Genomic DNA, 20137 nt, shown 5'->3' on the forward strand with positions numbered 1-20137 from the left:
TCTGGGGCCGAGGGCGCAGGAGGAGCGGGTGGTGGGGGACCGGCGGTCGGCAGCGTGCTCGCCCAGGAGGGGCTGGGGAGGGGGGCGCGGCAAGCGAACCGCTCCGTCCTTTCCTTTGCGGCGGGGGCTGTGCAGACACCCTGCCCTCCCCCGCCCCCTCGGAAGCGACTGGGCAACAAGTTAAACTTGGGGGGAGGGCCGGGAATGGCCGTCCCGGGGGCGCCGAAGCCCGAAGCCCATCGGTGGCGCCGGCGCGGCGACGGCCTGGGCTGAAGACCTTGGCATCCGAGGCGGGAGGCGTGGGGGCCAGGGACGAGCAGGGCCGAAACGCGAGTCTAGGACCACCGGTCCTAGGTGTCTCCTCCGCGTGGCCGACCGACGGGAATTCGGTGAGGCGGAAAGTACCGGTTCGGGCAGGGAGGCGTGGCAACTGGGAGGCGGAGCCCGTGTGTGGGGCGAGGGGAAGGCCGTCCGCTCCGATTGGGTACTTTGGTCAGAAGCTCCCCTCCGATTGGCTGTGAAGTCAGAAACTCCTCAGTGAATGGGGCCTGGGGGTCGACGGGTAGCCACGCTTGGAAGCGTGACCGCAGTTGTCAACTCGTCCGCAGAGGCATCGCCATGGTCCCCCGGGCGCTTGCTGTCCTGGCGGTGCTGCAGCTGCTCGCGGCGCAGGTGGGACGGCGGCGGAGGGGCTCGGGGGAGGGAGGACTCTGAGAACGGGAAGGGGGCTGTGGCCTGGGCGCGCGTCCGGAGCGAGGATGACGCGGGCGGCGGGACGTCCCGCACCCGGATTCCCATCCCGAGCAGGTCGCAACGGGAAGTTTCCTGCACCCAAAGGCCCAGGCGGGGCCGAGCCCGCTGCACATCCTTGGTGACTGAGCGCGGGGAGCCCCAGTGGAAGGAGGGGGGGGGAATGCGGAGGGCCGGGGCTGCGGGGGGCTGAGTGTGTGTGTGTGTGTGTGTGTGTGTGTGTGTGTGTGTGTGTGTGTGCGCGCGCACGTTCAAATATATAATACAAAGATGTACACATTCAGATACACATACACACTCAGATGCCCGTTCCCAACCCATAGACAGTATCCTTTCTTAACACAGTCTGTATGCAACAGGTGAAAAAATTAACTATAGACTAGAAAAAATCAAATACTAAATTCCAAAGGATTACTACCACAAAGGGTCTAGTTCTGACCATGCAAATAAAATAGGCGTCCACCATCGAAGTGGTCAACAAATCGACATGCATTTGGGAACTAAAGAACATATTCCCCCCAAGTAATACTTCTCTGTATCGCGAGTGGAACAGCACGGAGATGCTCCCCCGAGGAAGCCCACTCCCACGAGGGGGGCAGTGCTCCGGGATGGGGGTGACTGCCACTCCTTGCTCAGGGGTCTCGGTGTCTGCTTCCATCAGGAGCAGAGGCATCTTTTGATAATGCCAATCTCCTCTTTCGGATTGAAGGTGACCATGGCAACCGGGGAGACCCGATGTAACCCGGGCGAGTATGAGGTTACCAGCCTTTGCCGCTGCAGCAAACTCTGCCCGGCTGGTGAGTCTGGGACCACTTACAGAGCCTTCCAGGGCAGACCCTGCCTGGGAGGAGGGAGGCCGCAGTCCCTCTGAGCAGAGTTGGGGGCTGCCTGTGGGTAGTACCTGGCTGTCTGTGGGTGGGAGGGCCTCTCCTGGGCAGCTGCCCAGTGCCCCACCTCTGCACCCACCTTGGGGGCTCTCGTGTGAACAGAGTGGTGTGTGCTTGTTTTGAGATGGGTGAGGTGAGTTCAGTAGGGCTTGGAGGACAGAAGTGGGGGCCCGTGCCCAGGCTGGACACGCCCACCTTCCCACCCACACCCCATCCACACTCAGACAGGTGTGCCCACGTGATCAATGAAAGTCCCTTCACGGCCTCCTCTTGTAAGGGTCCAGCCACACACCTGTACCATCACCATGGGCATCGTCCACTCACACACACCTGCACGCGTGCCTCATTTTATCCGGGAAAGTGTGCCTTCCAGGGCTCCTGGTTCAGAGACCAAACGCCCAAAACCTGGACACTCAGCTCCGTATCCTCCCCACACACACCCACGCACACTCACCAGTACACACACTCCATACATTTATACACACACATCCATGCATTTACACGCACACCTACATGAACCACATGTAGGAAAGAAAGGGACACAGTTGGTCCAACATGAAATCTTGTGACCCCTGCCCAGCATCCACATGCTGCATGGCATCAGTAAAAGCCAAGGAACAATTCAGGTCCCCGGTTTCGGGGACACCTGTGGCCTCGGATCAGTCCAGAATATTCCAAGGAGACGGGAGGAGAGGGGTGGGTACTGTGCAGGGGGTCTGGCCTCCAGGTGCCTTGGGACCTCCTCATGCAGAGGCCTCAGAGACCAGGCGGGGTCTGCGGCAGAGCAGGACAGCCCTGGACACCCACCTCCCCTCCGTGTACCACCTGCCACAGGCTACTACGTCAGCAAATACATAGACCAGGACCACAGCGTCGGAGAATGCAGGGAGTGCGAGTCTGGAACCTTCCTGGCCCATCCCAGTGAGGAGAGCAGCTGCATGCCGTGTTCCCAGTGCCGGGAGGGTGAGTGGGCTGCCGTCCAGGCAACGTGCCCCCGTCGACTGGCCCTGTGGGAACCTCCCCAAAGGAAATTATCACAGAGGAACACGGGGATGGGGCTGCTAGAGCAGACATCACAAAGTGCTTGTTTTTAATCAAGATTCTGTGTGTATTGGCTAAAGCATCAACCTACAGGTCATTAGGATTTCAGAGTTGCTATGTATAAGGACGATATACAGAAGTTCTTCTAAATCTCTGTATATCGGTGACATTGTTTTTTAAAATGTAATTGAAAAATACCACTTGCATTAGCAAAAAAACCCCCAAACAAACAAGATTCTTTGGAATAAATCTAGCAAAGCATGTATAAATGTGTAAGTGAACAAACAACATTTAGGGAAATCTAAATATGGAGAGGAATACCACAAGATAGTAAGCAAGAAGGCTCAACGTTTTGTTGGGGGGTTTTGGGGGCCGCATAGTGTAACTTGCAGAATCTTAGTTCCTGACCAGGAACTGAACCTGGGCCACAGCAGTGACAGCGCCGCGTCCTAACCACTGGACAGATAGGGAACTCCCTCAGTGTTTTAAAAGTACCAGTTTTCCCAGGAATGCTTCTTAGATTTAGTGCATTCCCAATGAAAATCCCAACAGAATGTATCAACTTATCATGCCATACACCTTAAGTAGATACAATTTTTATTTTTAAAAAGTAAGCTATCCCAATAGGAGATTTCATAAAACTGGCTATGCTGACAGTTGCCAAAACAACTTCCTTCTTTCCTAAAGGAGGAAAACAAGATAGCACACTGGCTCCCCCAAGTACTAGGACTCTGTACAGAGAGACAGTTCAGCAGTGTGATGTTCACGGGGTGGTGGACAGTGGGCCCCGTGGAAATAGCCCCGTAGATGTGAAATGTGGGGTGTGGCCCCATGGCCGAGCATGTCACAGGCGAAAGGGCGGAATCCCCCGGTGATGCTGGGAGAGACCGTCCATTGTCCACACTGAGTAGTGCTGTTCTGTTCTTCGTGGGGCAAACGAGATGGACAGAATGATTTGGGGGTGTTTCTGAGCAGTTGGCCCTGTGCCCCAGCCCAGATTGCAGGGGCATCCACGGGCCCCTCCACAGACACTCCAGATGCAGGGGATGAGGTCCGGCTGGTCCCCGTCTCCATCCCTGCTGGGGAAGGAGGCGGGTGAAGATTCTGAGGCTTTGACTATGAACCTGGACGTGGCCGGCGTGGGCAGGACAGAGTCCAGGCCCCGGTGACTGACCCTCGGCCTCCCCTCCAGCAGATCAGGAGGTGGTGACTGAATGCTTCCCAACTAGCGACCGGCTATGCCAGTGCAAGCAGGGCAACTTCTACTGCGACTCCATGGACTGCACGGAGAGCTGCTTCCGGTGCAAAAGGTGTTGGCCTGGGGTGTGTGAGCTGAACAGACAGGCCTGGGCGTGGGTTCCCCTCCTCCATTCACTGCCTGTTTGGCTTCGGGTCACTTATTCTTCCACCCCCTTCCCGGAGCCTCCGTTTTCCCATGTGTAAAATGGGGCTAATGGTAGCACCTGCCCCATAGAGGTGTCCTGAAATTAAGTCAGACAAGTCACCTGGATGTTTCCACCTGGTGACGGACTGGAGTCAATGCTCCTTCCTTCCTTCCTTCCTTCCTTCCTTCAGGTGTAATCATGAGCCCCGCTGTGGCCTGCAGCTCTTATGGCAGGCCTGGCGCCCCCAGCCATGGTGGAGACCATCCCAACACCTATACAGTGACAAGCCCATGAGGGACAGAGGGGATGCTAGAGACAGGTCTCTAGAGCAGAGGCCCTGTGAGGGAGGGAGGGAGGAAGCGCCAGGCAAAGAAAACCACAGGCAGAGAGGACGGCAGTACCGCGCCCCGAGGCAGGGTGGGATGCCCATGTCACGGTCAGAGTTTCCTGGGGCTGCTGCAACAAAGCACCACAAGTGGGTGGCTTTTAACAAACAACAGAAATGTATTCTTTCACGGTTCTGGAGACCAGAAGTCCGAAATCAAGGTGTCGGCAGCCGTGCTCCCTCCGAAGACTCTCAGGGAGGAATTTCCCTCGCTTCCTCCGCTTTCCACGTTGCTGGCAGTCCTTGGCGCTCCTTGGCGTGTAGACGCATCACTTCAATCTCTGCTTCCGCCTCCAAGAGGTCTTCTCCCTGTGTGTTTGTGTGTCTGCATCTTCACGTGGCCTTCTCTCTGCCTGCATACAATTTCCTTCTTGTAAGGACGCTGGTCATTGATTCAGGCCCACCCTGATCCAGTATGACCTCATCTTAACACGATTACATCTGCAGAGACCCCATTTCCAATAAGGTCCCATTCTGTGGTTTCGGGTGGGCATAGATTTTGGGGGGACTTTGGGGAAGACATTTACAGTGGTAAAGCCACTTGTAAAATCGCTCACATTTGTAGACCTTAAATACGACTCAGACCATGTTGAACTGTTGGCTTGGGAACCGGACAAGTCCAAAGTAAGGACTGCCCTCAGGTCTGGTTTGATCAGGGCTCTGGCTTCTCTGGACTTGCTTGCCTGTCCCCTTCTCCATGAGCTTCACCTTTAGGCTGACTTCCCTCTTGGCAGAGATATGGCTACAGCAGGTCCAGTCCTCATAGCCACACACATCTCTATCGGGAACCGTGACAGAGGGAGGCCCCTCCCCTATATATCAGAGAATCCCCAAGCTTTATTCTCATTGAGCCAGTTTGGGCCAGATAGCCTGGGAAATGCCAGACACTGATGGCCTAAAGCCTGGTGGGGCAGCACAGGACCGGGGGCTGGTCCCTCTAACCCCTGACCGGTGGGTTTTAAGAAGGATGCTTTGGGCCGGGCCTGGGCAGGGAGAAGTTATGCTCAGGGTTTCTTTATTCTTCCTCTCAGGTGTGAAGACAGCACCGTCCTTCAACCCTGCAACGCCACAAGGGATACAGTTTGTGCCGTGCAAATTCGTCCAGAGGCTGGTAAGGGTCTGATTCTGTCTCTTAAATCCATAAAAGTAAAAAGTTGAGGCTCTGCGGGCCCTAAGGTCCCTGTTGTCACAATTCATCTCTGCTGCTGTTGCTTGGCTGTGTGTGAATAAAACTTTATTTATAGCAGTGGGCGGGATTTGGCCCATGGGTCACCGTTCATACACTCCTGTCTTGAGTAAACAAACAGAATCCTTGGGGACAAGCTGTGGCTCTGCCATCCTTGTCCCCATGTTGGGGCCGTGTCGGCTCAGGCACTATTCTTTTTTTTTATTATTGAAGTATAGTTGATTTACAATATTGTGTTAGTTTCTGGTGTACAGCAAAGTGATTCAGTTTTATATATATACATATATACACACACACACACACACACACACACACACACACACACACACACATATTCCTTTTCTCAGATTCTTTTCCATTATGTTTTTTCCCAGGATACTGAATATAGTTCCCTGTGCTATACAGTAGGACCTTTTTGTTGGTCTATTTTATATATAGTAGTGTGTATCTGTTAATCCCAAACTCCTCTAATTTATCCCCCCCCATCCCCCCTTACCCTTTGGTAATCATAAGTTTGTTTTCTACGTCTGTGAGTCTGCCTCTGTTTACTAAACATGTTCATTTGTGTCGTATTTTTAGATTCCACAGATAAGTGATTTCATGCGGTATTTGTCATTCTCTGTCTGACTTACTCCACTTCATGTGATCATCTCTGGGTCCATCCAGGTCGCTGAAGATGTCTTGCCCATTTTTATATTCAGTTGTCTGGGGTTTTCATTTTCTTATTTTTGATGATTATTTATAAACATTGGTAATTGGGATACAAGCCCTTTGTATCGGATATCTGCACCCACCTCTGCCCCCGAGGGTGCCATTTTACTCGCTTTATGGGGTCTCTTGTGGACAGAGGTCCTTCATTTTAATGAGGTCAAGTCTGTGGCTGTTTTCTGCTATGGTTGGTGCTCTTCCTCTCCCGGGTGAGAAATCTTTGCTCACCCGGAGAAAGTATTCTGTTATGTGACCTGCCAGCAGCTTCGTGGTCTTACCTTTCTCTTTTTCACTCTACACGAACCTGGAATTGGTGTTTTGCGAGGTGTGAGGTAGGGGTCTAGGTTCAGTGTACGTTTTCCCACTGCACATATCGACTACCCCGTTTTGTGTTTTGAAGACGATCCCTTCCCCGCCCTCAGTGTTACTTGGTCATAACTGAGTGCCGTGTCCATCTGGGCTTCCTATTTGTCTGTTCTGGGGCCAGTGCCACTTTCCTGCCAGCCTTGACGTTGGAGCTGAAGTCCCCCTTGCCTCCTTCCACAAGGTCATCAGGCCACCCTTGGACTCAGCACATCCACTGAGATTTAAAAATCAGCTTGTCAGTTTCCTTCTGTTTTAAATAACATGCAAGGACCTTTATTCTTTAAATTTTTACCGGAGTATAGTTGGTTTACAACGTGTTAGTTTCAGGTGTACAGCAGAGTGAATGAGTTATACGTATACATGTATCCACTCTTTTTTAGATTCTTTTCCCATGTAGGGCATTACAGAGTATTGAGTAGAGTTCCCTGTGCTATACAGTAGGTCCTATTAGTTATCTATTTTATATATAGTAGTGTGTATGTGTCAATCCCAATCTTCCAGTTTATCCCTCCCCCACCTTACCCCTGGTAACCATAAGTTTGATTTCTGCATCTGTAACTCTGTTTCTGTTTTGTACATAAGTTCATTTGTACCCTTTTTTTAGATTCCACATATGAGCGATATCATATGATATTTGTCTTTCTCTGTCTGACTTACTTCACTCAGTATGACAATCTCTAAATCCATCCATGTTGCTGCGAGTGGCATTATTTCATTTTCTTTTATGGCTGAGTAATATTCCATTGTATATATACCACATCTTCTTTATCCATTCATCTGTTGATGGACATTTAGGTTGCTTCCATGTCCTGGCTATTGTAAGTAGTGCTGCAGCAAACACTGGGGTGCATGTATCTTTTTGAATTATGGTTTTCTTCAGATATATGCCCAGGAATGAGATTGCTGGATCGTATGGTAGTTCTATTTTTAGTTTTTTAAGGAACCTCCATACTGTTCTCCAATATGGCTGTACCAGTTTACATTCCCACCAACAGTGTAGGAGGGTTCCCTTTTCTCCACACCCTCTCCAGCACTTATTGTTTGTAGATTTTTTTGATGATGGCCATTCTGACCAGTATGAGGTGATAGCTCATTGTAGTTCTGATTTGCGTTACTCTAATAATTAGTGATGTTGAGCATCTTTTCACGTGCTTTTTAGCCACCTGTATGTCTTCTCTGGAGACGTGTCTATTTAGATCTTCCACCCATTTTTCGACTGGGTTGTTTGTTTTTTTAATATCGAGCTGCATGAGCTGTTTATATATTTTGGAGATTAATCCTTTGTCCGATGATTCATTTGCAAATATTTTCCCCCATTCTGAGGGTTGTCTTCTTGTTATGTTTATGGTTTCCTTTGCTGGGCAAAAGCTTTTCAGTTTAAGTAGGTCCCATTTGTTTATTTTTCTTTTTATTTTCATTACCGTAGGAGGTGGCTCAAAAAAGATCTTACTGTGATGTACGTCAAAGAGTGTTCTGCCTGTGTTTTCCTCTAAGGGTTTTATAGTATCTGGCCTTACATTTAGGTCTTTAATCCATTAGTGTTCTGCCTATGTTTTCCTCTAAGAGTTTGATAGTGTCTGGCCTTACATTTAGGTCTTTAACCCATTTTGAGTTTATTCTTGTGTGTGGTGTTAGGGATTGTTCTAATTTCATACTTTTACATGTAGCTGTCCAGTTTTCCCAGCACCACTTATTGAAGAGGCTGTCTTTTCTCCACTGTATATCCTTCCCTCCTTTATCAAAGATAAGGTGACCATATGTGTGTGGGTTTATCTCTGGGCTTTCTATCCTGTTCCATTGATCTATATTTCTGTTTTTGTGCCAGTACCATACTGTCTTGATTACTGTAGCTTTGTGGTATAGTCTGAAGTCAGGAAGCCTGATTCCTCCAGCTCCCTTTTTCTTTCTCAAGATTACTTTGGCTATTTGGGGTCTTTCGTGTTTCCATATACATTGTAAAAATTTTTCTTCTAATTCTGTGAAAAATGCCACTGGTAATTTGATAGGGATTGCATTGAATCTGTAGATTGCTTTGGGTAGTATAATCATTTTCACAATATTGATTCTTCCAATCCAAGAACATGGTATATTTGTCCATCTGTTTGTGTCGTCTTTGATTTCTTTCATCAGCATCTTATAGTTTTCTGAATACAGGTCTTTTGCCTCCTTATTCCTAGGTACTTTATTCTTTTAGATGTGATGGCAAATGGGATTGTTTCCTTGATTTCTCTTTCTGATCTTTCATTGTTGGTGTATAGGAATGCAAGAGATTTCGGTATATTTATTTTGTATCCTACAACTTTACCAAATTCATTGATGAGCTCTAGTAGTTTTCTGGTAGCATCTTTAGGGTTTTCTATGTATAGTATCATGTCATCTGCAAACAGTGACAGTTTTATTTCTTCTTTTCCAATTTTTATTCCTTTTATTTCTTTTTCTTCTCTGATTGCCGTGGTGAGGACTTCCAAGACTATGTTGAATAATAGTGGCGAGAGTGGGCATCCTTGTCGTCTTCCTGATCTTAGAGGAAGTGCTTTCAGCTTTTCAGCATTGAGTATGATGTTTGCTGTGGGTTTCTCATATATGGCCTTTATCATGTTGAGGTAGGTTCCCTCTATAACCCGCAAACACTTTTAAAGGCTATTATAACACCAAAACAGAAGGCAGAATGAGGAAGGGCCTGATCAGAGAATAAAGAAGACCCTTTAAGCAGAACAGTGGCACCACGTGAAAGACTCGCTCCTTCCTCCTCTGTCCTTGGCGACAGATTGCATCAGGGTGGCCGAGCGTCCACGGCTCTGATGGGCCCGCCCCCGCCCCCCGTGTCTGTGCGTCCACGGCTCCTGTCGGCACTGGGAGCTCAGCAGGGTGAGACGGAGACACCCCAGCGGTCACGCCAGAGGTCTCCCCAGGGTGGACCCTGCCTGTCCCTTGGGCCAGCGTGGCCCGGCCCTACTGCCATGAGGACTGGCCATCCACTCCCTCCTCCGGGCTCTGCCCGCTGCTGGCCCAGGAGTAAATCCCGCAGCTGTGACCACTCACACCTGAGCCCCATCCCGGGATGCCAGGGCCTCTTACTGCTCTGCTGGCAGGTCAGACCTCCTGCTGCTTCCAAGGATGTGAGCAATCAGCCCAGGTCCTGTCTGAGCAGGAAGGATGAGCCTGTCGTGCGACAGTCATCAAGAGAGCACTTCGGGGCCTGGAGAATGGCGGTGCTGCCAGCACGCCCAAGAGCAGCACGTCACTTGGATGAGGTAAGCGTGCCTGACACTGCGACAGCATTCTCTGCTTTGCCTCCTTGCAGGAAACCTAAAGTGGTCGTGGGTCCTCCTTGCTGTGACTGTGGTCCTTTCCATCGCCACAGCCATCATCACCACCGTCATCTGCCACTGTAGAACAGGAGGTAAATCAGAGTCACGTGGATCCTTGAGGAAACCAGGTCAGCAAGATCATCAGGAGCTCAGAAATGGGGGCCCGGGGTCAGTGGTTCCGGACGGGAGCCTCTCGTTTGGACACAGCTCTGCTCACTTTCCATCTCGGAGGCCCTGCGTGTGTCTGGGCTCGGAGCCGCCTGCTGCGCGCTCCCCGACGTGCAGGGCTTGAGACCAAATACGCAGGGCGGCTGCTGGGGACAGGTGTCCAGGGCGCCGGGGGCCGGGAAGGCAGGAGAGACGGGTGCAGCTCCAGCCAGAGGGTCTTGGAGGAGGCGGTCCCTGGGTGCTGGGGAAGCTTACCAAGTAAGTGCCCCTCCTGTGTTTTCCCAGCTGCGTGGTTTTTCCAGTCGGTTGTCGTTTTTGGGAAACGTAAGTCCACTTTCTTGACTGTGAATTCAAGGCATTTCCTCTCCTCACAGAAGTCGCTGTAATAGTTCATATGAATTGTTTTCAGTTCTCTCTCTTCTTTTTGATTTGCAGAAAATCCAAAGGAGCCAGGCAGCCCTGTAAGTATCACCCTGGGACTTGCCCAGTGAAGCCCCAGGAGACGGAGGGGTGGGGGACAGCCCCAGGCCTTCCCCCCTGCGTCCACACTTAGCCTGTGCAGTGGTGTCTGCGCCCACCTTAGCAGAGCCCTGGAACATCTGTGCTGGAAGATTTAAATTCTGCTGAGGCACAGGGGACAGAAGGCTTTCTTTGGTATCCCAGGGCTGCCGAGACAGATCCCCGTAGACGGGGGGGCTTAAACATTAGGAGCTTACTGTCCCACAGTTCTGGAGGCCAGAGATCCGAAGTCAAGGGGTTGGCGGGTTTGGTCCCGTCGGGGCTCTAGGGGCGGGTCCTTCCTTGCTTCCCCTGGTTGGGGCTGGACTTGCTTGGCGCTCCTTGGCTTATGGGCGCGTCACTCCACTTTCTGCTGTCTTCACCCAGCCTCTCCCCGTGTGTCTCTGAATCTCTCTCCTTTTAAGGGCACTAGTCATAGGATACCGGTCCCACTCTTATCCGGTATGACCTCGGCTGAAGGGACCCTATTTCTAAATAGGTCCCATTCACAAGTACTAGGGATTAGGATGTGGATATATCCTCGGGTGCCCACCATTCAACCCACCACAGGCTTCTCTTGGGATTCCGCCAAGGAGTCGGGGCCAGAGCAGGGACCTGACCCCGTGCGGTGTTTCTCTCTAAAATTGCACAGGCCTTGCTTACCTATCAGACAGTTGGCATTTCTTTCCCTAAAAGTGGCTTGGGAAGGGCCCGTCCTGCAGGCTCCTGTCACCAGAAGAAATGACTTTGTTCTTTAGTCACCTAGAAGCAGCCAGCCCAAGGAGATGCAGATACCCATGGACCTTGAGAGGGGCCAACCAGCCCCTGGTGTGGAGACCAGGCCGCTGTCGGAGGTGGAGGACTCAGCCCTGGCGCCCGAGGCCAGGACCCGCCCGGGGCCCTCCAAGGACGCTGGGGAAATCTTTGAGCTCCAGGAGCTGGGGGCCGGAGGAAGGCCAGCGGCCCCAGAGCAGACACTACAACGGACTCAAGCTCCCCAGGCCCCCAGGCCCCCAGGCCCCCAGGCCCCCGGTCCAAGCAGAGGCGTCCCCTTCCCTCCACAGCCTGGAGCAGGTAAGTGGACCATTGGGAGGGTCTGAATGATGACCAAGACCCTGCTCGCTGAGTGCTTGCTGCGCGCAGGGCTGTGTGTGGTGCTCTCGCAGAGTTCTTGTCTGGGTTTCCTGAGGCTGATATAACAAAGTCCCACAGCCCAGGGGCAGGGAGGGGGGAGTTTCAACATCAGACTTTTATTGTCTCATGGTTCTGGAGGCTGGAAGTCGGAGATCAAGGTGTCGGCAGGCAGGGTCACTTCCCTCCGCCGAGGGCCGTGAGGGAGAGTCTGGTCCAGGCCTCTCCCGGCTTCTGGTGGTTTCCGGCAATCTGAGGTTCCTCGGCTTGGAGAAGCATCTCCCCATCTCTGCCTTCATCTTCACGTGGCCTTCTCCCTGTGTGTGAGTCCCTCTCCAAATTTCCCCTTTTTATAAGGACCCCAGTCATATTGGATTAGAGGCCACCCTAGTGACCTCATCTCAACTTTATCGTGAGCAACAATGCTGTTTCCAAATACGGTCACAGTCACAGGTACTGGGAGGACTTCAGAGCCTTTGCAGGGACACAATTCAACCCATAACCTTCCCCAACCCTACCTGCTGTCTGAGGGTGTAACAGGGAAGAGCCAATTCTGACTCCATGTTGGATCTGTTTCTTGGACTTTAGCCTTTGCTTTTCATTGCTTTTGTTCCTATAATCATCCATAATGGCCTGCCTCGGGGACCCCTGCCCCTCTGCCCGAATATTAAACTAAAGTGCCTCTGTTCAGCTCACAGGAAGACAATCTGACCCTGTCCACCTGTGGATGGCTGCAAGGAAGAAGAAAGTAGTGCATCTCCTCCTCAAGGATGGTCGTTCCAGGAGATGATTTGCGAGACTGACGGTCCTCTTTACTTTACTTCCCCACCGCCTCTCCCTCTCTATTCTGCCTTTTTACTTTACCTCCCTGTCTGATTCTATAAAAGAAACTGGCATCCAGACCCCGATAAGGTGGTTCTTTTGAGACACGGGTCTGCCATCTTCTCCGTCTGGCGGCTTCTCCTCGTCTCGAGACCTCACGTCTGACTTATTGGCCTGTGTGCGGTGAGCCGCACGAGCTTGGACTCGGTGACAAGGGGACCACGGCACCAAGGGGGGGCAGGGGCTCAGCATGTGTCCTCGCTGGGCCCCAGGGCTGGGAAACAACAGGACCGAGGAGGCACAGCCCGCTGCTGCCGGACCCTGAAGCCTCCTGCGCTGTCAGCAGGGCTGGGCCAAGCCCCTCCTGGGTGCCAGGCTTGGCATCTGGAGAACACAGGGCTGCAGGGGCAGGGTGTGGGCTGGATCCTGAGATGGGTGGGATCGTCCCCGGTGGGCCGTGTCCAGCCGTGCACAGCGGGAAGCGACGGTTCCCATCCTCCGCTGTGGGGCTGCTGGGGGCTTTCCCGAGTGGGTGACACCTGAATGGGGTTTGACAAATAATCAGACACCCACTAAGTGGCCCTGTGGGAGAGGGCCAGGGTTGCTGAGTGATGAGGACCCCTAAGGCAGGGCAAGGTCAGGGGCTGAAGAAAGGGGAGACTGGGAGGAGATCGTGGACCCCTGGGCCACCCTTGCACAGCCACGGGGCTTGAGAAGTCCGGAGACTGTAGGTTCCACGGGTCGTGCGCCCTTAGGCGTCATTTCAGGGATGCGGCCTGTGACTTTTGTCGGATGCTCCAGGGCTCCTGAGACGAACAAAATGCAGAAGTTGGGGCCCCTGCCGAGCGTCGGGTCAGGGTGACGTGCTGGTCCCTGGGTGTCCCTCTGGGGCTGTGCTGTAACAGGGCAGCTGTTCTTACCCTTTTTACCAGCCGTGGGACAGAGCGCTGAGTCCTTGCCGCCCGTGGGCAGAGGCAGAGCTGAGGTTTGAACCACGTGGTCAGGCTCCTGGCCTCAGGCCCGGGCATCTCGAGGAACGCCTGGCCTCATCCAGGGAGAACCCCGTGCTCGTGGCAGCTCCTTCAGACGGGTGGTCAGCTTTCATCTGTCTGGTGTCCCGTCCACGCTCGGATTTCCCTGAACGAGGAGGCGGTGTGGATAAGTCACTAATATTTGTCCACAGTGCATGTCTGTAGACCTGTGTCCTCTCCATTGTCTTATCCAGAGAGCAGGTCACCGCCAGGTGACATCGTTCAGCTGTTACCCGCACCCCCAGGGGGGAAGGAGCAGGGCCTGGGGCTGGGAAGAGTCAGGAGCACATGCAGAGCAGCGGGGACCCCGGCCCGCCACGGCGTCGCCCGCATGCCCAGGCCGTGTCCTGGGGGAGCGTGGCCCAGAGGACACGCTGGGCTGTGAGCTCTCTGCCACCCGTGGGGGGACGGGCGGGGACTCCCCACGGGCTGACTCAGGGGTCTTCTCACGTTCATAGAGGCCCGCCGGCCCCCACCCACTGCTCCCACAAGAAACCAGGTTCTGGTTCTATTTCAGTAGAACTCCTCTAAGAGGCCGCACAGTTTCTGCTCCTGGAACCATTTTATTCTCTTCTCTCTGCTGGAATATGAACAAAAGTATTTTCTGAAGGGCGTTTCCTGTGATGGCAAGTAGGCTAAATTCTTCATTTTCTTTTTTTATTTGTTAACATTTTTCTCGGTTCGTTTGTTAACAAATTTTCTCGTTTATTTGTTTAGGCTAAATCTTCCTTGTTGGGACTTCCCTGATAGTCCAGTGGCTAAGACTCCATGCTCCCAATGCAGGGGGCCTGGGTTCGATCCCTTACCGGGGAAATAGATCCCACATGCCACAACTAAAGATCTCGCATGCTGCAACAAAGATCCCGTGTGCCGCAACTGAGACCCAGTGTGGCCAAATAAATAAATATGTATTTTTTAAAAGTCTTCCTTCTTTGACATGAATGCTAAGGCCTAATGTCTTTATTTTCGAGACGGGGCACCACCTGCCTACCCAAAGCTTAGGGATCTTTCCTGTGGACTTGAGATCCACTTTTTCACGTTCACCAATGACAGTAGAGAAACAGACATTTGTCAGATATAAGTTTTGTGGGGTTCATAAAGAAGGATTGGATGTTGTTTTTATTTTATTATACATTCCTGTTTCAGTGGGTGATGGGAATACTTATCTAACCCTAGATCAGTGGGTCCCCATGGCTGGGATGCTACGGGTTTAGCGGCAAAAAAGTCAAGATTCATCGAGCACGTGCTGGGTGCCAGGTGCTTTTTATAATCTTATTCTAACAGCTCTGGGAGACTGCCCCATTTTACAGATTTAAAACACGACAATCCGAAGCTCAGAGAGGCTACAAAATTTGCCCCAGGTCTCAAGGCCTAACCTGGTCCCCCCGCTGACACCAGGAGGCCCACCCATCCTGAGCACGTCACAGCCCGTGGCTGGGTGGCGTGTGAGAGGGGCAGGGCAGGGCGGACGTCAGCAGATGCTTTATCCACAGGGCTTCTGACTTGCCTGGGGTTCCTTGGTTCCTTCTCCCAGGTTCATTGGCACCAGTAATGAATGAGCAACAGACGTGTCAAGAGACACAGCAGGTCATGGCCAGACCTCGGCCTCCTGGCCCCTGGGCCTGATGCCTTCTGTGGGATCATCTGGGCTGGCACAGGGCTTCCCAGGTTGTGGGCCGTGGCGTGCTGCCCGGCGCCCAGCCCTCAGGGCAGGTGGAAACACCTCTAGGACCACACTCCCGGGGAGCCGAGTTACAGAGCATGCTCCACGGGCCTTCCAGGAATGTAAACAAACTCTCCCTTTTTGCTTTTATTTTTTTCAGCCATCAGTAAGCTCTATTGTGAATTCAGACGTGAGGTTCCAGAAAGTAACTGCAAGATGTTATGGGGTTTACTGGACTTGAAGAAAATGACGAGATATGGGAACCCCAACATCCAGGAAATTTGGAAGAGCTCCTCAGGCGGAGGAATGGGCTAGGGAGGGACATTTCTGTATTTAAACTCATGGCTGCCCTCCATAACATGGAGCTACATATATGTTTGCAAATCATAAACAAATTGGTTGCAGAAGGTATCTTAGGTAGGCATGCAGAGACCTCCCAATAAACTCTTTTTCGACACAGGGCTGTTACTTTACACAGTGTCCTGGATGGGTAGGATCTGAGCTTCTTTTCCAGTTCTGATCCCATCAGAAACTTCATGAATCCCTGTGGCGAGCATTGCCCTCTGAGGAATGCGCCATTAAGACCCTCCTAAGCCTCAGGGCCCGATTGTACTCTCCTTGGTACGCATCCTGGACTTGACGGTATGAACGTAAAAAAGGAGATGGCCTTTGGCCAGATCGCTCCAGGGACCTGCTCAGATACTGAGAGTCCCTGGCTGTCCCCTAAAGCTAGGAAAAGCAACCCTGGAGGGGAAGTTGGTGCCTTTGTGGAACAAGCAATAAACCCGCTCCGCGCTCCGGCTCGCCAGAGCCAGTCCGCGCCGGCGAGCAGCAGGATGTTCGCGGCGCCGCGCCCCGGGCGCTGAGACCGAACCCGCGAGACAGTGGCATTCCTTTCTTTTAGGGCACAATGACCGTGCAAAGTCCCTGCAGATATGGTGGCGACTAAGCCGAGATAAAAGACCGGTTCTATAGAACGATGTTTATACAAAGTTTCTGCTTTAGGGCACAATGACTGTGAAAAGTCCCTGCTTTCGGGGTCTGTATATGACTCTGCTTTGTTATTAAACTTGCCTTGCAACCATCAGTTGTTTGTGCCCTTCTGATCCCATACCTTGGTGCTCTCCGTTCCCTACCCGCTCTCGTCGATTGTTGCTGCGCTTTGAGGACCCGCCGCGGCTGGCGGCAAATCCCAGATGGAACTGCAGTCCTTATCCAAATGGATTCCGTATAAACTTCCACTGGGGACATCAGCTCTGCCCGCAAGCAAAGGTGCTTCTCTGTCAGGGGCACTGCCTGTGGCCAGTGTGGCAGAGATGGCATCCCAGGGGACTGCTGATTGCACTGGGTGGGCTCACGTTCCTCGGAGCCTCTCCCTAGGCTCTGCGGCCAGGGGAGTTTGGTGGTTATCTTTCTGCCCCCACCACCTCCTTGATCTCAGAGTCGCTGTGATGTCTGCACGACCTAGGACGGGGCGTGGCATCGAGCGGGTGCTCCGTGACTAGGTACGAGGAAGTCGATGACAGGCAACCTGCAGGCCACTCTGAGCAGTCAGAGACGCTGGTCCATACCTGGCACTGGGACCAGACCATCCCTATCAAAACTGGGCAGAGGGTCTGCTCAGTATTCCGTGATAACCTCTATGGGAAAAGAATCTGAAAAAGAATGCTTATATGTATGTGTATAACTGCATCACTTAGCTGTATACCTGAGACGAACACAGCATTGTATATCAACTATACTCCAATATAAAAAATAAATTGTTTTAAATGGGCAGAAGAAAAAAACAAAACAAAACAAAAAATGGGCAGAAGACCTAAAGAGACATTTCTGCAACGAATACAAACAGAAGGCCAACAGGCACAGGAAAAGATGCTCAGCATCAATAATTATCAGAGAGACGTAAATCAGAACTACGAGGACGTATCACCTCCCACCGGTCAGAATGGCCATCCTCAAGAAGTCTACAAATAACAAATGCTTGAGAGGGTGTAGATCAAAGGAAACCCTCTCACACTATCGGTGAGAATGTAAATCGATGCAGCCACTATGGAGAATAGTATGGAGGTTTCTTAAGAAACTAAAAATAGAGTTACCATATGATCCAGCAATCCCACTCCTGGGCACACATCTGGAGAAAACTCTAATTCCAAAAGATACATGCACCCCAATGTTCACAGCAGCACTATGGACGATAGCCAAGACATGGAAGCAACCTAAGTGCCCATCGACAGAGGAATGGATAAAGAAGATGCGGTATACATACAATGCAATATTAACCCAGCCATAAAAAAGAATGAAATAATGCCATGTGCGGCTACGTGGATGGACCTAGAGATTGTCACACCGAGTGAAGTAAGACAGAGAAAGAGAAATATCATATGATATCGCTTCTATGTGCTATCTAAGATATAATAGAAATGAACTTATTTACAAGACGGAAACAGACCCACAGACATAGAGAACAAACCTGGCAAAGGGGAAGGAGGGGAGGGATAAATTAGGAGTATGGAATTAACAGATACACACCACTATATATAAAATAGATAAACAACAAGGACCTACTCCATAGCACAGGGAGCTATAGTCAATATCCTGTAATAATCTATAATGGAAAAGAATCTGAAAAAGCATATATATATATGTATGTATAATTGAATCACTTTTCTGTACACCTGAAACTAACACAAAATTGTAAATCAACTAGACTTCCATTAAAACAAACCCCCCCCCCCCCAAAAACCTAAGACTATCCCCTCTGCTCTTGTATCTGAGGATAAGATTGGAATGTGACCAGGCCCCAGCTTCCTAAACCAGGACTAGCCAGGGTGGGGCATGGTGACAGTCACAGAGACCTTTTTTAAGTACCTGAAACTATTTTTTTAAGGAATGGATATCATTATAAACGTTTTGAGATAATCATAGATTTATATGCAGCTGTAAGAATTAATATGGAGAGATCGCCTGCCTCACCCTTTACCCAGTTTCCTACAATGCTAACGTTTTGCACAATTATGGTACAATATCAAAGCTGGGATAACGACGCTGACACAGTGAATATACCCAACATTTCCAGCATCGCAAGGACCCCTCGTGTTGCCCTTTTTTTTTAATGTTGCATCTTTTTTTTTAACTTTTAAATTTTATATTGGAGTACAGTTGATTAACAATGTTGTGTTTGTTTCAGGTGTAGCCACATCCACCTTCTTCCCGCATTAACTTCTGGTATTCACTTGTCTTTATTTCTATGATTTTGCCATTTCAAAGTGTTAAATAACTAGAATCACACAGTATGTAATGTTATGAGATTTTTTCCTTTGCATTTAGCATAATTCTTTAGAAAAGTAGCTTAAACTGTTAAAGTTTTAATGCCAAAGATACGCTTTTGCCAAAAAGTTGTACAATTTAGCAATACCTGCTCTCGTACTTTTTCTTTACCTAGTAAAATTTCCATCCTCAGTAGTGTTTCTTTTCATTACCTGTGTGTGCACAAGCTTGAGTGTGATGTCCTTGGGAGATGGTGTCTTACACAGAGGAAGGCACAGGCCCCGAGGATGTGGTCTGTGGGCTGGGGGCCTCTAGAATGGGGATTAAACGCCAGAGAAGCCTCTTCTCCTGGTTTGTGTTATCCCCCCCCGGGGCCTCTGTCTCGGGGAATGACAACCCTGTCCATACAGAGTGTGCGCCCCACCCTGCCCCCCTTTCTCACTCACCCCAAACATCATCAGTCCTTGGAAATGCTCACAAACCAGCTGCTTTCTTCCACCCAGCACCAAGTGTCTTCAACTTCAAGTTCATTATTAAAGGAAATGCCATAACCACCAGTCTCTCTCAGGACAGAAACGTGGGTGTTTTTTAATGTTGCATCTTTTTTTTTAACTTTTAAATTTTATATTGGAGTACAGTTGATTAACAATGTTGTGTTTGTTTCAGGTGTAGCCACATCCACCTTCTTCCCGCATTAACTTCTGGTATTCACTTGTCTTTATTTCTATGATTTTGCCATTTCAAAGTGTTAAATAACTAGAATCACACAGTATGTAATGTTATGAGATTTTTTCCTTTGCATTTAGCATAATTCTTTAGAAAAGTAGCTTAAACTGTTAAAGTTTTAATGCCAAAGATACCCTTTTGCCAAAAAGTTGTACAATTTAGCAATACCTGCTTTCGTACTTTTTCTTTACCTAGTAAAATTTACATCCTCAGGTCTTTATTTCTATGATTTTGCCATTTCAAAGTGTTAAATAACTAGAATCACACAGTATGTAATGTTATGAGATTTTTTCCTTTGCATTTAGCATAATTCTTTAGAAAAGTAGCTTAAACTGTTAAAGTTTTAATGCCAAAGATACCCTTTTGCCAAAAAGTTGTACAATTTAGCAATACCTGCTTTCGTACTTTTTCTTTACCTAGTAAAATTTCCATCCTCAGTAGTGTTTCTTTTCATTACCTGTGTGTGCACAAGCTTGAGTGTGATGTCCTTGGGAGATGGTGTCTTACACAGAGGAAGGCACAGGCCCCGAGGATGTGGTCTGTGGGCTGGGGGCCTCTAGAATGGGGATTAAACGCCAGAGAAGCCTCTTCTCCTGGTTTGTGTTATCCCCCCCCGGGGCCTCTGTCTCGGGGAATGACAACCCTGTCCATACAGAGTGTGCGCCCCACCCTGCCCCCCTTTCTCACTCACCCCAAACATCATCAGTCCTTGGAAATGCTCACAAACCAGCTGCTTTCTTCCACCCAGCACCAAGTGTCTTCAACTTCAAGTTCATTATTAAAGGAAATGCCATAACCACCAGTCTCTCTCA

The 20137-nt window shown here is 50.5% G+C and overlaps 1 protein-coding gene across 2 annotated transcripts; it reads left to right on the forward strand.

The window, feature by feature from the left end:
- The first annotated feature begins 596 nt into the window (after positions 1–596).
- LOC102978521 (tumor necrosis factor receptor superfamily member 26-like) lies at positions 597–14585 on the forward strand. Of its 2 annotated transcripts, none has more exons than XM_055080072.1 (10): positions 597–672; positions 1460–1547; positions 2472–2600; positions 3871–3988; positions 5480–5559; positions 10013–10111; positions 10473–10511; positions 10623–10648; positions 11444–11759; positions 11958–14585. In XM_055080072.1, exons 1-10 carry the CDS (start codon positions 619–621, stop codon positions 12017–12019), a joined length of 1011 nt encoding a protein of 336 aa, XP_054936047.1. In that variant the 5' UTR covers positions 597–618; the 3' UTR covers positions 12020–14585. The 2 variants fall into 2 exon arrangements, with proteins under 2 accessions (XP_054936047.1, XP_054936048.1); XM_055080073.1 differs by having other exon boundaries at positions 3874–3988.
- The last annotated feature ends 5552 nt before the right edge of the window (positions 14586–20137 follow it).

The sequence above is a fragment of the Physeter macrocephalus genome, chromosome 18 (genome assembly GCF_002837175.3).
Source record: "Physeter macrocephalus isolate SW-GA chromosome 18, ASM283717v5, whole genome shotgun sequence".
In the NCBI taxonomy this organism is placed as follows: Eukaryota; Metazoa; Chordata; class Mammalia; order Artiodactyla; family Physeteridae; genus Physeter; species Physeter macrocephalus.

What these genes read in the sequence shown, in the direction of transcription:
- LOC102978521 (XM_055080072.1), top strand. Translation starts at nt 619, where the DNA reads ATGGTCCCCCGGGCGCTTGCTGTCCTGGCGGTGCTGCAGCTGCTCGCG. An exon ending in TGCAGCTGCTCGCGGCGCAG is followed by an intron (nt 673 to 1,459) that starts GTGGGACGGCGG and finishes TTCGGATTGAAG; the next exon opens with GTGACCATGGCAACCGGGGA. An exon ending in GCAAATTCGTCCAGAGGCTG is followed by an intron (nt 5,560 to 10,012) that starts GTAAGGGTCTGA and finishes GCCTCCTTGCAG; the next exon opens with GAAACCTAAAGTGGTCGTGG.